Source organism: Suncus etruscus, chromosome 4 (assembly GCF_024139225.1).
Source record: "Suncus etruscus isolate mSunEtr1 chromosome 4, mSunEtr1.pri.cur, whole genome shotgun sequence".
Classification (NCBI taxonomy): domain Eukaryota; kingdom Metazoa; phylum Chordata; class Mammalia; order Eulipotyphla; family Soricidae; genus Suncus; species Suncus etruscus.
In genome coordinates, this window is record NC_064851.1 from 31,321,195 (window position 1) to 31,337,991 (window position 16,797).

A 16,797-nucleotide genomic window follows, 5' to 3' on the forward strand; every position below is an offset into this window, starting at 1 on the left:
GTCTCTCTGTCTCTGTCTCTGTCTCTCTCTCTTTCTCTGTGTGTGTGTGTGTGTGTGTGTGTTTGGTGTGTTCAACTCTCCCTCTTCCCAGAAAAAAGACGCTTTATAAAGCTATCTCATTATTTAAGTAAACACTATGCTTCAGAAAACTTTATTGGGTTTAAGTCATATAGTTGCGAGTGATTTGTTTTCAAGGTGCCACTGAAATGTAAGGCAATTTGGAGGTGCTCATTTGTAAAGGAGCCATTTGTAGAGGTTCGCCAAGAGATCCCAATCTTGGCAGCTTCTTTACCTGAATAGTGAACTGTGGAACTGCAGGAAGGGAACTGCAGGAAGATGTGTGTTATCTTGGTGCGACACCACGTTGTTTATGAGGCCAGCTGATTTTGAGACTCAAGGCATGATGCAGTGTGCTTCAGTATTAAATATCAGCTGATCTGTTCACATGCTCATAACTCCTCTGTCTTTATGCCGCAGATGTCGGGACTGCAAGCCTGCAATGTTTTGAGAAGGAGATGACTTGAGTGACTTTTACCTCTACAACAATGTCCATGAACAGTTCAAAACAGCCAGTGTCTCCTGCAGCTGGGCTCCTTTCGAATACAACTTGCCAGACAGAAAAGCGGCTTTCAGTATGTTTCTCAAATATCTATATGACAGTGGGAATCATATCAAACAGCCCCTTGCCATTGCTATTCTCATGAAGGCATATCAGAGGTTTAGACAGAAATCCAAGGCATCGTTTTTGCTTTTGGCTAGTGGCCTGGTAATCACTGATTTCTTTGGTCACCTAGTCAATGGAACTATAGCAGTGTATGTCTATGCTTCTGATAGAGAATGGATCCGTTTTGACCAATCAAACATTCTTTGCAGTATTTTTGGTATTGCATGGTATTCTCTGGTCTGTGCCCATCTTTTACTGGGCAGTGTGATGGCCATTTGAACGATGTATTGGAGGTCACCAAACCAATCTTTCATTCTACCAAAAATCACATCCAAACATGTAAAATTGGTTTTTGAGTGGCATGTGCTCTTATTTGCTATTTTTCATAGCTCTGTTGCCCATCCTTGGGCATCGAGACTATAAAAAGCCAAGCATCGAGGACCTGGTGTTTCTTCACGAAACAGAAACACATCAAAGACTGGGAAGACAGATTTTTTCTCCTACTTTTTTCTTTTCTCTGGGGCTCTTAGCCCCTTGCTGTCTCATTTTTGTGCAAATGCTGTTCTATGGAATTACACTTTTAAGAGTTAAACTTTAAAAGTCAACACAGACAAGGCAGGTCTCATCATTTGGAAATGGTCATCCAGCTCCTGCTATCATGTGTGTTTCCTGCATTTGTTGGAGTCCGTTTCTGGGTAAGGACCTAATTGGTTGGACAATTTCCTGATAACTTTTTCTTTTCAGCATTAAGGTAAGGTTGGTTGGTTGTCCTTTTTTCAGTTGTTAGTTGATGGGAAAACACAATTCAAGCATTTAAATGCTGGAGTAATCTCCCACTTAAAACTATTCAGCACTTAGTTCTTGTTCAGAATTCAGCTATTTATGTCTTTATTGCCTGAGAAACCCTGAGTTTAAAAGCAAAAGACTTTGTAAACACTTCTAATATTGTAGTTACTACTTGCTGCTTAAATGGTGTACAAAGAAAGTTTAATGGAAATAACAAGTTTAAATATATTGACTGTAGTTTTTAAAATGTGAAAATTTTATAGATTATTATAGACCAAATTTGATAGTTCAATGAAATAAACTCCAATATGTCTTCAGAAAAGTCACACTGACTTAAGTTACATACAGGAAATATTTAATTACTGGTTCTTCTAAGTACAAATAAGTAAAACATTTTAGCTTGTAAAGAAAAGATAAGTTGAGATACTTGAGGTTATTTAGTTTACCTCTGTGAATAGAGCTGGTGAAGGAAAGCAGCAATTAAAATAAAGAAAATGACAATATGAAGAGAAGGGTCTGATTGGTGGAAGATAGTCAGGAGTCTTCCCTTATAATTGATTTCTTTACAATACAAATCAACCCATCTACAATATTTGGACAGCCTGTTTTAAAGTTTTTTGAGAAATGAAAGTTAAGAAGTTAACAACAAACAAATATCATTATAGCAAGTATAAATCTTTCATAAAGATTCAAGGTAGGAGATAAAATATTCTTATGATTGATAGTATTAATTCTCTTTGGGAATTTTGCTCTGTGATGGAGGGAGTACAATTATGAGAGATTAAACATCCATTGTACACAGCTACTGCATGCAGCAAAGATGATTTTTATTCTTCTTATTCCAGTGGGGAAGTGGATAATACCCATATAGTTGCTATATAAGTAGAAGTGAGGCTAAGGAAGTAGGCAAAGGTATACAGAACAGAAAGACTCTGCTCTTACTTGTATGCTAGAATGAAGGTGTTTATTAATACAGTTTTTTTTCTAAGCATCCAACAGCTCCATGGTAAATAATACCGATACAAAGAAAATTACATGAGAATAGCTGCTGTAGATAACTTCAAAAATGGTGGATTCTATTTCACAAAATGATCTCCAACTTTAAATATTCCTGATTTCTATTCATAGTCTTTGATAACATTAATTTATTATTTTGATTTAATACTGATAGTTAAATTATTTTAGCATTTTTGACCATGTTTATGAATTGGTCATAGGAACCTAATAAAGGGTATGCTAGTCTGGATCTGTGAATAACAAGGAACAGGTAGGAAATCTCCAGTGAACAACAAAAGTGATCTAATCTGTGTTTACTAGAGATAACATTTTAGACAGCAAAGATCAGTGATACAAATACTGGGAAACTTTTCAGAACTCATTCATGAAAAGTTTAATTTATACAAAAGAGTATCAAAGAGAATTTTCATATTTTCTTCAACTTTGAAAGAGTTGCTTTTGAAAATCAAGAGTATAAATAGAATTAAATGTATTCAGTTATTAAAAAGAGAATATGTAAAATATAATAAAAGGGGTGGTTGAAATGGTTTAAATATAAAGGTTAAGTTAAGGTCTTAATTTTATAGAAAATCTTAAAACAACAAAAAGTAGATAATTCAGAAAACTTAGGTATATTTATTATTACTTTAGTTTTAGTTAGCCCTAAATTTTTGGTTCCTTGCTTTATATTTTAATTGTTGTTTGGTCCATAAATTTATATTTTAAATATAAAATAATTATTTTTATAAGTATAGATAAGATATAAAATAGTCAAAGCACATTTTCATGAATGAGTTTCTGAGGTTTACTTTTATTTAGCTATGAGCCATTGGTAATAAAATGTTTTTTTCAGCGTAAAAATGTTGTCTTTAATGTGCAGTATACTGGAGGTACACCTAGATAGATATATTGATATTTTTTAGTTATTTCAAGCATTATTTGCATTATTTTTGTGATGCACTGTTGACTAATCCTGGCTGAAATACATCTACCATAAGTCATCTTGATACAAGTAACTTGGACACTTAGACTAATGATAAATAGAATTTCTGTAAAAAAAATCAGATGAGAATGCCAAAAATACACTGTAGTGAAAATACTTCCAATATCCCATTAAATATCTGGAAAGAATTGCATCAATGCTAATCACTAAGCTATCATTTTCCCTATATTTTAAAAGTTTCTTATCTTTAAATGTATCTGAAACCAAGTTTCTAGCTCTCCAAAGATGTGCTTTAATATTGACAACTTCCAGGTCAGTGAATTTTTTTGAACCATATACCTTTTCTCAGTTATTGGCTTGGGTTGAATGGCTGGATTTGTAAATTGAATGGATATCTCTATATATGCCTATAACTGTGTTTATCATGTTCACACCCAAATCTAAAAAAAGAAAAGGTACAGATAGTGTAAATAGAAGGAAAGAAGAAGTGAAAAATGCAGATGATAGTTATTATATCTGAAAATATCTTAAATAAAATGAATAAAAACTTAATAAGATTAATTTTTAAAATTACTTAAATTTGTAGTTGAAGACAAAGGTGATACATTATTAGTTTTAATGATTAAAATTTAACCAATACAAAGATGGATAACTATAATGTCTGTTTGAGTTCTCTCATTTGAACAGACTTTATATTTCTTAAGTAGTTTTAGGTTTACAGAAAAATAGACAAAAGAGTTCAAATAAATTTTGTCAGTAACCAGAGCCCTCCAGTGGGTAAGGCAATTGCTGGGTACAGGGCCAACCGAGGTAGAATCTCAGTCACCCATATAGTTATTTGAGCTTTCCAGGAGTAATCCCAGAGAGGAGAGCCAGAAATAAGTCCTGAGCATCACTAGGTGTGCCCTCCAAATAAAAAAAAGTATATTCTTATATATACTTAATACTAACTCTGTCCATCATTTATTCTTGTAAACATTGTATGTTGATGTGGTACATTTATTACTGTTTATGGACCAATACTGGTATATTAGTAACTAAAGGCCTTTGTTTACATTAAGGCTCTATGTGCTGGACTTTGACAAATGTTGACAAATTGCCCTTTCTAGTACCATGCAGAATGGTTTCACCACCTTGAAATCCCTTCCTTTCCCATTCAATTTAAGGTGATTTGTAGTACCAAAGGGTAATATGTATGTATTTAGAGTTGTAGTACAAGTGTAAGTTTAAAATGTAATTTGTTGAGCTTTATGTGGTAGTACAGTGGATAAGGCATTTGCCTTGCATGCAGCTGCCCTGGGTTTAATCTGACATCCCATTTGGTACCTTGAGCACTGTCAGGAGTAATTCCTGAGCACAGAGCCAAGAGTGACACTGCCAAGTGTGGCACCAAAACAAAACAAATATATATATATATATACTTATTTATAATTTAACGATTTTTTTCAATTGAAAAATGACTGGACTTTACAATTTCAAATATGGGTAACTCATTAATTTAATTAAAACACAACTGTCAGGAAATGACAGCAGGCACTTTTTAGCTTGCAAAATTCCAATTAGCAACAAGCAAATACAAAATGTTGTGACTAAAATGGAATTTATATTGTGTCTTAACTTAGTAATTTTCTTAAGTAAATCTTGAAGACATTTCTCAGCAATGTGTTCTAATATGATGGATGTTCTTGTCCTTCTGTAAACCATTTCTTTTTAATGTTCCATTTCTAGCATATGTAACCCTAAAAGGAATTTATTATTATTGCTGTACTTATTTTATTAGTTTGGCAGAGCAATAAATACTTGTTGACTGGTTGACTGTAACTTAAGTGGCTTGAATGTCAGGAGATTGCAAATGATTGACCAGAATGTGGATTTAGAGTCTTGTAGGTAAGAGTTAATTAAACCAATACTGAAAACACATGGTAATTTTTAATCTGTTCTCTAAGCCAGCAACTGTAGTCTTAGATACTGTTCAACTTCAGCAACCTTTAATTGGAAGATCATATATTTATTTAACTTCTCTTCAAGGATAAAAATCATTTTGATTTGGGAAAAGGAGAATAAATGTTTTTTTATGTAGATGAGTTTATTTAAGATATATTTTCTTGCATATGTAGTATTCAAACTCAATTTTGCTAATTTTCTTACGACTTTCTCTGACATTTTTTTTTAAGTCAAAGTAGTTAAACGGTAGGTCGCTAAATTGTTTCAGATAAAATCAAAGAACTGAATGGCTAATTGAACTTTCACCAAATTTACTAGAGGGACTGGCATCATGATAACCTGGTCTTAGAAGACTATGAACAATGAAGGAGTGAAATAACATTATAAAACATTTTGACTACTAGTGGATATTATTTTCTTTGAAAGGTTAATGTTTATTAGCATATTTCAAAACTGTAATGGAAGTTATATATGTAACTTATGACCTTACCTCTGTACCAAAAATAGTGAATGGGTATACATTTATAAGCTATGATTGCAAAAAAGATAGATAAATGTAATAATATGTAAATATGTTAGATATAAGTGTATGCATGTATACAGGTAAATTTTTCAATATAAAAATTAACTAGTTCACCATCAATTTAGTTGTGCCAGATAAAAATATATTAAATTTTATTCTAGTTTTATTCTAAAACTTGAAAACAAAATGACTCCTTTATACTTCCATGTCAAAGGTTGGAAAGTAGAAACATTTGATTTATTTTTGTATTGCTGCTTATGTTAGTAGTGATATTAGCATTCATTTTTAAGCTGATTTCCTTGATAAACTGAATATGTTTCCTCCTTTGGAGCATGAAAGCAACAGTAATGTCTTACTAAGAGACTGATGATTTCTGTATTCATTTTTCTATAAAATCTTTAAATAATTCAGTTCTATAAAACTAAAAAATTTATATTGAGTAGAAGAGACCTGATTCAGAGATAACAATTTGCTTTTATATAACAGATATATTTTACTTTTTGAAATACAGGGTCTCTTTATATTTGGAAAAGTGGTGTGAGGTTAGTGAGGTTTATTTGACAGAGGAGTGATTCTAGAATTGGGAGCATATTTCTACTCTTAATATTTCTTGGTGTTTTTTTTTTTTTGACTAAAATAGTTTCTTCCTGACATGTAAGTGGTTTTTTTTATTCTCTTCTCTGAAATATCTCCAAAATGTATCCTCCTTTATGTAAGCTATCTTAAATAGTACTCTTTCTCTTTTATTTCTCTGATAGTATTTAGCAGAACTGATAACATAGATAATATTAACATATTTAACAGATAATGTGAACTATGCCAGGGAATTAAAAAAGGAATTAGCACCTAAAATTTCTACTGGAAGAGTCAAGAAATTTTTTGTCTTACCTTATTTATTTATTTTTTTTACTGCAAACAATTAGTAGAGGGGAAAATAAAAAAACAGTTATTTACTAAGATAATTTTAATTTTGGGACTTCTACCATGTAAGTTCCTTGAAGGAAAGAAACTTGTTTACTAATAGTTCCATTCCTAAACCAATGTTTAACTAATGTTGGGAGTCATTAAGCTTTTGACAAATGATCATCACATAAACTAATACTCAGGGATGTTGTTTGTTTCTACACTGCCTGTGAAATAAAGAATCAAAGTACTTATAATACTTTGAATTGTGATTTGGACTCAAAGGATGATGGTGTGTCCAGTGGTTCCCCAGAATTGGTTGGAAATCCCAAAGATTCCTGAATTGTCTACCAGCTGAATCTTGTGTTAGAATTTAGTAATTTTGCCAGCATCCTGAATTTCATGGATACACATTAGGATTAATATCATTTTATTATGATGTTTGTTTGTTTACATACTAAATCCCTGTTAGTCTTGGCAATCCTTAGTGCTATGCTTTATTGTACTGGCTCATATTTTAGTATCTACAGTGGACCACAAACCAATGTGTTGAATAAATAAATCAAAAGCTAAAGGCAAAGGAAAACTATCACATGATTTCCTCCTCAGTAACCTTAGAACTTGCTCTCTCTGTGCACACATTTCTCCCCCATTCCATTCTGTGTACTTATTTTTCATTGGTATTTAAACTTTGAGGAACTCATGGCAGAAAATAGAAGGGAAAATTTCTTGGTTGAAAGACTTCTACATACAATTGTTCATTATCATAAAATATCGACCAAAATAGGCTTTATTGTCTCAACACTTTTGCAGCTGATTGAGTAACTATATACAACTCATTTGTACTGCTAGTGAGACCAAAATTTTGGATAGATTACATAGTCACAGAGAATTTGTTTTCAGAAAACTTCAACAGACATTTTTAGTGGACACTGTGGTATCTCACCTAGGTTTCTTCTTGGAGGTGAACCTTGCCTCAGTTAAAAGAACTACTTAGCTTCTTAAGTAGGACACTGTTTGTGGATCATTTTATGTGCAGGTAGAGGTAAAGATCTCATGCACTTGCCTCATTGCTCAATGAAAGACATTTTAATGGCTTTGTTATTCTCTGCCTCATTGTACTTCCCAATTCAATCTCCCACTTTGCTGACATTCCTGCAGGAAGATTTCCCCCTCCATGAGTACTTTCACAGGATAATCTTACAGAATTACATTTGCTTATATATGATCTAAATAGGAAATATATTATGCATATGTTTACAGTGTGGCTTGATAAATATATTGGTCTATTTTTAGGCCTTTGTCTCAGATCTCGGTAAAATATATACTTTACAATCACTTAAAAGTATGACATAAAATTTACCTCTTAAATGTAATATATTTTTAAGAAGACAATTCATATTGGGAATTTATATAAGAATTTATTGTGAAGCTGGAAAGATAATTAAAGGATTAAGGTGCTTGCTTGGCTTTTTTGCAACTGAAACTGATTTTGTATATTGTCCCCTGATCACCAACAAAAGTATTCTTGAGTACAGAGCCATGAATAAGCGCTGAGAACCACTGAGCATGGCCCCAAATCATTAAAGATAGAAGTAAAAAAGATTTATTGTATAAGACATGCATAGTGGTCTATAATATTTTGGTATTTTATTCATTTACTTTTGGCCAAACATGACTTCCTGTTTTTAAAGGAGAAAGGCTTATAAAAAATGTCCAAAGCTATCACAGACTTTGAGACGGCGCTTACAAAACATTACTTGAATGATTCAAGTGTAAACGAATCAGAAACATGTGGAATAAATTTATACCCTCATGCATATAAAAATTGTCTGGCTAAATGTGTTTTTTGGGTTTTTTTATTAAACCCCCAAACATCTGGAGAGCAATTCAAGATGTTGGTATGTCCAAAACCTCTTTAGGTTAACAGTTTTAAATTCATTGGCTTAGACTTATTCTCATGGAATTATATAAACATAAAATATACTCGATTTATATTTGCTTTGGAATGTATTAATAACATACCAAATTTTTCCATGGTGTATTGATGCCATTTAACTGTATATAAAAAGAAATTCATCGAATAGGAGAATTTTTTCTCTTGATTATTCACTAGTATAATCTGGCAGAGCTTGAATTGTTATTCTTTCAGCTTGTATGTACTTTCCTCTGGATATAAGGTGGTAATGGCAGAAGGAGTGGCCACAATTATAGCATTATATAGGCAACAAGTTGGTTTCCTGACTAAGCTTTTGGATCTCCAAACAATTTCACAATGTAAAATACCAACATGCAATAATGAAGGAGACAAAGAAAACGGGATTACACAACTTTTATAAAACGCTTTTAGGGGCCAGAGAGAGATTACTGTGGGTGGGTGTTTACCTTGCACGTGGTTGATCCGGGTTTGATCTCTGGCACCACATAAGATCCTCCCGCAGCCCAACAGGAGTGATCCCTGAGCACAGAGCCAGAAGTAAGCACTGACTACCACAGGGTGTAGCTCAAAAACCAATAAATAAATGAATAAAATAAGTAATGAAGAGCCTTTCTAAATATTTTTTTCTTTTTAATATTTTTTTTCATATTTCTAAATCAAACTTTTTGTGCAGATTAATGTATTTATCATAATATAAGCATGGCACGGATTTTGACCTCACCCTTCTACCTCTTAGCTGTGACCTGGCCTCCTTCTAAGCCAGTTTTGTATCTTGGTGAACTGATGACAATAAATGGATTTGCTTGGAGGTACAATTTAAAAAATGTTTTTTATTTATTTGTTTGCTTGTTTTTTGAGTTTTCGGCCACACCTGCTCAGGGGTCACTCCTAGCTATGCTCTCAGAAATTGCTCCTGGCTTTGTGGGACCATATAGGACACCAGGGGATTGAACTGTAGTCTGTTTTAGGCTAGTGCACTCAACGCAGATATCCTTACCGCCTGTGCCACCACTCCGGCCCCTAAAAACTGTTTTGACCTCTATAAAAACTTATAACACAATGATTTGACATATCATAAATGCCCTGCACAGTCCAAAAGTTCTCCAAAAATCTATCTCTATTTTTGCTACCCACCATCTTTTTTTTTTTTTTTTTGGTTGTTCAGGCCACACCCGTTTGATGCTCAGGGTTACTCCTGGCTAAGCGCTCAGAAATTGCCCCTGGCTTGGGGGATCATATGGGACGCCGGGGGATCTAACCATGGTCGTGATCTTTCCTTGGCTAGCGCTTGCAAGGCAGACACCTTACCTCTAGCGCCACCTCGCAGGCCCCGCCATCCACCATCTTAATTAAAATAATAATCATTGTTTATTTCAGATGTTTTTAATTTTTTGCCACTATAATTGGTTGCAGTAGAGGAGAGCTCAGTTTCAGAAAACATCTTGGACTTTTCCATCGAAAGTTTTAGATTATTGTTACTTATTTTATTATCACAACAAATGATTTCCTCTACTGTAGTTTTGATCATTTATATTTACAATTATAATAATTAATAAGCTGCAATCATATAGTAATTCATACTAACTTAATTGTAGTAATTAATAATTTATAATTCATCAGCATTAAGTTATATTAGCAATAATTATTGACATTTATGTATAAGAAAATATTCAGGTTTATAAGTGATTCCAGAAAGCTAAATTTAAGAACCGTCTTTAAAACTCTTATAATTTGGAGCAAAATACATACATTATCTAAAAAGAGCAATATATTGTAAAGTTAATCTGGGTTACAATTTTATTTTCACTTCATTGGTTTTGCCATCTTAAAAACCATCCCTTAGCTTTCTAATATATAAAATAGATATAGTAATAGTATCTGCTTCATTGAGTGATTGTAAGTATTATATTGTAAGCATTGAGTTATTGTAAGCATTAATTTAAAGTAGTACCTCACATAATGAGTACACATTTGTTTTGTGCTTTTGTAATCATTGGTATTGTTACTATTAAATATTAATATTAAAGTTTTTTCTTAATCTGATATGATAAAAAGAACTTTTAAATTAATTGTTAAAGCTTCTGATTTTGTGAATTACACTGACTTATTTCTTTATCAGTATTGATTAAACATCTATCAGACAGTTTTCTATATGTAGAATAATAATCTGTGTGAAATATTTGATTATAATAAAGAGGATATATGTAGAGAGTTAATATGAATATATTCAATTATATTTTACATAAAATATAAAAGCAATATATAGAAATAAAGTATGTTATGAATATATGTGTATGGGAGATTGTTTTCAGTAACAGAAAAACATCTTCAATATTCTATCGAGAAGAAAAATTACTGGGAATAAATTTAATCTAGAATCAAATTAGGTAAAATGTATAAATTAAGGAGAAAAATGATAATAATGTGTCATTCCTAGAGATATAAAAATGTGTAAGAAACTAACATTTGGAACATACTGAAAAATATTATAATATCTAAGCTATAGTAAATTAATATTAAAATAAATATATAATGATTATTATGAAATAAAATTTAGTTAAATTAGTATTTTATATGTTCTTTTGATAAGAAGATAATTCAGGATAGAAAATGAATAGAAATAGAAAACAAACATTGGTGAAATGAAGCAGTACAAATATCACTAACTCTTCAAGAATTTACATTAGAAAAGTGTTAGAAGGAACTAAAAATTAAAAAAAATTGTTGCTAATTTTTCTAGTATAAATTAAGAAAGAATAATTTCTGACTCAACTTATTTGTTAGTGAGTTTCATGCTCTGCTCTTGGAGCTGATTTTTGCTGAGTGGGAAGGTCAAGTCTCTTTCCAGTGGGTTAAAAGCACAGACAGAGACAGACCTGATAAAATATTTTTGAGGCATATCCTAGTTCATAGCTCCTTTATTTTATCCATGAACTTTGAAAAAATGTTCTTTTCTCTCATGTGTGTCTTCTTTATCTTTTCTTTTCACATTTAGTATGGAATATATACAACTATTTTTATTTTTATAATCAGGCCTGGAAACATGGCAAAGAGTTAATTGCTTTAGCAGTAGTAGAACTTCTGGTGCCAAAAACATATTAATGACTATAAAATACTAACATTACCATAGTGGCAGCAACAATAGCTGTTATTGTTATCTTTATGATGTTGCATTCTTGTTTTTCATCTTGTATTTATGTTTATAACAGAAGATCAGAAAACAAGTAAAATAAAATTTACATAGATAGAATCCACATAGATAGAATGCAGGGGGGAGAAGGAAGATGGGAAGTGTAACACAATGAAAATAGCAAAAAGCTGTCATTGAAGGTGTAAGGATGGAGAATCACTTTGACTCAAAGTTAAGAACTTTGTAGGAAAAGTAGGAGTTCTCTGTATTTTCACTAGAAGGGCATCTTCTTGAACTATCTTTAATTTTGAGTTTTATAATTCATCAGCCATCTTAAAAATGTAAATATTCCTTGAACTACATTTTTTTGTAAAAAATAGAATAAATTACAACTTAAAAATCTTTAAAATCTCATTATCCAGAGATAATAACTTGACTACTTTATCAATCTCTTATGGAGAGATATTAGTTGACTTTTATTTTTTTCTTGGTTTTGAGCCACACCAGTGGTACTCAGGGGTTACTCCTTGCTCTGCTCCCAGAAATTGCTCCTGGCAGGTTCAGGGGACCATATGGAATGCCGGGGATAAACCCGGGTCTGTCCCAGATCAGTTGAGTGCAAGGTAAAAGCTCTACCACTGTTCTATCACTCTAGCTTTCACCTTTTTTTAGCTGATTTTCTTTGATTTATAAAGCCTTAACTCCTTTCAACTTTCTTTGGATAACAAAAAGCATAATAATGTTAATATATGAAAATAAATATGAAATCAGTTGTTATGAAAATATTTACTTTTGCAGTTTTATTGGTAACCCTTTGATTTAATATGTCAATTGATGAGTGGTGAATGAATAATTTTGTAGTTACTTTTTCTTCACATTAGAAAACAGTTTACTAAAAACAGGGCCTGGGTTTCAAAAAAAAAGGAAAAAGAAAAAAGAAAAAAGTTTACTGGGGCGGAGATGATGTGGAATTCATCATTAATTTTTTATACAAGCTTTTTTTGTATTTTGGTATACATAAATAATTTAAATATATTTTAAGCATAGGGCATTAAAACCTTATTATAGCATTAATATATTTATACTTAAAATTTAGAGTTTATTTTGCAATATTGCTAATGTTTATAGTTTTGATGTGCCCTTTCACCTCAAAAGTAGCCATGGTTCTCTTCCAGTTTCACTTTCATCTTTAATCTATTCTTTACTTTTAATTTTATTTTTTTCTATTCTATGTACTATACTATATGGGAAATAGAAACCTTCTCTACTATATGGGAAATAGAAACTTTTCCTACAAAGTTCCTAACTCTGCCCACCTGAAAATGGTGAGGGATAAATGTGTTACTTTGCAAACAAGTGAGTACAGTTTAATAAAAAATAATGGTTTTTAGAAGTAAAATTATGATATATGAATGTTGGGCAAGTAGTTACTTTTCCTTCCAAATGTGGTCTAGGAAAGAATGCTTTTTGGCAGTCTCACAAACTGCTAAAATTGCATGGAGCAGCATAAAATATAGTCAAATATGAGTTTATATTTATATGTATAGAGAGAAGAGAGATTTATCTCTCTAAATATATGGAGAGAAATCTATATATGTATATATATAAATCTATATATAGAGAGAAAGAATGATCAGATTAATCTTTAGAATTACTGATTTGAATCTAATTTCCTTTTTATTTTACAATTCTTGTTAAAATTTACATATGTAAAGCAAATCATACTATTCTCTAAAATCCATTGTCATCTATTTACATTTGTAAAATTTTCTCCTAGAAAAAGTCTAGTCATTCTACCCTACATTCATGTTCTTTCCTAGGAATAAATCGTAGCATTGAACTCTAAAGGTTGTTTTTTTGTCTTGTGATTGTATAATCTTTCAAATAGAAAGGGAAGTTCTTAGTGAGAGTCAGTGTCATATGTTTTTACTCTGTTTCTGCAGTGACTGGTACAATACTTGGAAAGTATTCCAGTACTTGGAAAGGAAAATGCACATCATCAATTAGAACTCTTTAATCGCAAATGAGATTAGTAAATGTAACAGCATTCTAATAGCTATTATTATTAAATGCATATGAACGACACATAAGAATTTCATTTCTGAAGTGCAATGTTTTGAAAAGGGGTGAGGCATTTGAAATATAACTCCAGGAGCTGGGATACAGCCTAAAAACTGGAACACATGGTCTGACGTGCAGTTTCCATCTCACGCACTACATAGTCTCCTGAACGCCACTGGATATATATCATTCTGGTCTCCCCCAGCATTGCCATAGAGGCCCTCCAAATTGAAATGAAACTCTAAAAACTAAATTTTAAATGTCATTAAGGTTATTAGAAATATATTTTGACAGTACAATTAATGTCATATACAATTCCAACTTTAGACTGGAAAATACTTTCAAGACTTTTCAGAACTCGATTATCTGTTTATTATATTTTCAGTTGTATGGCAATATTCATGAGTCCATATGTTCAGAAGGTTAATCTACAGACTCCATCACCTCAGAGTTGACATCTTTTGCACTTTGCATAATGAACAATTTGCACAGCACCATTAGCCATGTGTTAAAATGGAAATTTTCGTTAAAATGTCTTTCAGCTCAAGTCAGGATTCATAAGGAAGTGCTCTGAAGACAGCCCAAAGGTATTGAGTTGTGTTAGAGGAGATAAATATGATTAAAAGGAAGATTACTTTTGCACTAGGTTGTTGAACTACTATAGACCGGAAAGTAACTTTTTAAATGAATCCTCTAAAAAGGCTGTCTTCAATTTAAAAAATACTTGTTTTTGCTTCTCCCTTTCAGAATACTAATAAAACTTTTAGTGTTCTGCCCTACCTGTTTAGAACCAAAATGGTTAAATAAACAATTCAATTTATCTGATAAAATTAAAATATCAAATATAAAAATGGTAGCCCTATTAGTTGCTTACTATTGAGTACCAAAACATATCTATATTTTGTGCAAAATAATTTTATCCTTTGAGAAGATTTTTTTCTTTTCTTCTGACCTTAAAATTTTAAACACTATTCAATGGCAAGAAATCATTGCTGAATGTTTTAAGGAACCGCTGTTTTTTTTTTTTTTTTTTTTTTTTTGGTTTTTGGGCCACACCCGGTAACGCTCAGGGGTTACTCCTGGCTATGTGCTCAGAAGTTGCTCCTGGCTTGGGGGACCATATGGGACACCGGGGGATCGAACCACGGTCCGTCCACGGCTAGCGCAGGCAAGGCAGGCACCTTACCTTTAGCGCCACCGCCCGGCCCCATGGGAACCGCTGTTTTTAATTAAAACAGAAGATACCATGAGGAGACATTTTAAGATTTTGGTCACATAAGGAAACTTTTTATCTTGAAATTGTATTTATCTTTTACTAAAAAGCCTTTTATGCCAAAAGTTTTTGCAAAATCTCTGGCAGAAGAGAACAATAGCGTAATATTTATTCTAGAACTTGTACTGGGAGAAAAGATAAATAATAAGTCACTACCAAATACATATTACCTTGTTCTTTTTAACTTTTTGGGGGGCCACACCCAGCGGTGCTCAGGGTGTACTCTGGCTCCGCGCTCAGAAATGGCTCCTGGCACGCTCGGGGGAACCATATGGGATGTGGGAGATTGAAACCCAGTCCGTCCCAGGTTGTCTGCATGCAAGGCAAACGCCCTGCCGCTGTGCTATATCATTCAGGCCCTCATATTAGTTTGTTGTACAAGATTTTTTTTCAAATATCTTTTTAGTGCTTAAATATAATTATATATTGTGATATGACCTTTAAAAAAACTAATGCATGTTTGTTTACATGTTGTCTATGCTACTTTTTAAGGAATTTCATATCTTCCCTGCTAGTTTGTCAAGGAGAAGTTTGATGGGCATTGATTTGGATGAGAATAAATCATTGCTATTTGTGTAATGTATATTTGACATTAAGTTATTTGTCTCTATTATTGCTCCTTATTATCATTTTGGTTTGCATAGCCTGATATACAAACTTGGCCTTCGTTTTACTTCATATAATTTGGTTTACTGACTCCCAAGAAAATGGTTTTGAAATATTGTCATGATTGTTTTACTACAGTGGAGAAATGTTCAGCCAACATGACATTTGTGATTAAAGTGCAAGATATACATGAACATACATACATCTATAGTGAGCATTTTAGATGTACCATACCCTATGAGTTTACAGATCTCTTGGGACTTGTTTAGAACTGTGGCATAATGTAATTTTTGAAGATGTTTCTTTTAATACTACAACTTATTAGTAATAATTAAGGATTATAATTATATAATTGTAACATAACATATCTAATTATTTTAATTCTATTTAAACTATAAATATAATAGTTTTACTAATTATCTATAATTACTTTAAATTAATACTTAAACATTATGAATAGTAGTATTATAGTATAACATTAATATTTTTATGATTATACTTATAATTAATAATAAATTAATAGTGTAAAATAAAGCAAGTAACATTTTTCAGAACTTTTAACAGTCTAAAAATATATATAATTTTTACTTTGAGTTACTTTAATTTGAGTGATTTATTTCTGAGTAAGGAAAGAGAGATGGCCCTATCATAAAGAAGTCTCAGAATATTGTCTAGAGAGCACAATGGAACTTGAAAAATAGAAAAGTGTATAGCTTTTCTCTAATGTTAATGTTAATAGAATAACCAGTGAACCGTTCCAGATTTAAAAGCACACGTTACACCTTGATTGAATTGCCTAAATTTGAAAAGTAGTTGAAATATTTTAGTATAGTTTTGCACTACTTACCAAATATTTAGTAGACATCTGTCACATGAAAATCTAACTTTATTTACTTGACCTATAATAATAAGCAATTTAATAAGCATTGACTCCATAAAATATGATACTAAATTTTCTTAGCTCAAAGTTGAATATCTATTAGGTAAATTTTTATATTCCATTGAATTACAAAGAAATTTCTTCCTCCT

The 16,797-nt window shown here is 31.8% G+C and overlaps 1 protein-coding gene across 1 annotated transcript in view; it reads left to right on the forward strand.

Moving 5' to 3' along the window:
• Positions 1–527: 527 nt before the first annotated feature.
• The window catches only part of PTGFR (prostaglandin F receptor), a 30,639-nt gene continuing 14,369 nt past the window's right edge, over positions 528–16,797 (forward strand). The window contains 8 exon segments of the mRNA XM_049771479.1: positions 528–680; positions 683–881; positions 884–984; positions 986–1,015; positions 1,017–1,085; positions 1,087–1,312; positions 1,315–1,351; positions 8,364–8,370. Of these exon segments, the coding sequence (XP_049627436.1) occupies positions 546–680; positions 683–881; positions 884–984; positions 986–1,015; positions 1,017–1,085; positions 1,087–1,312; positions 1,315–1,351; positions 8,364–8,370 (804 nt within the window). The 5' untranslated portion in view covers positions 528–545.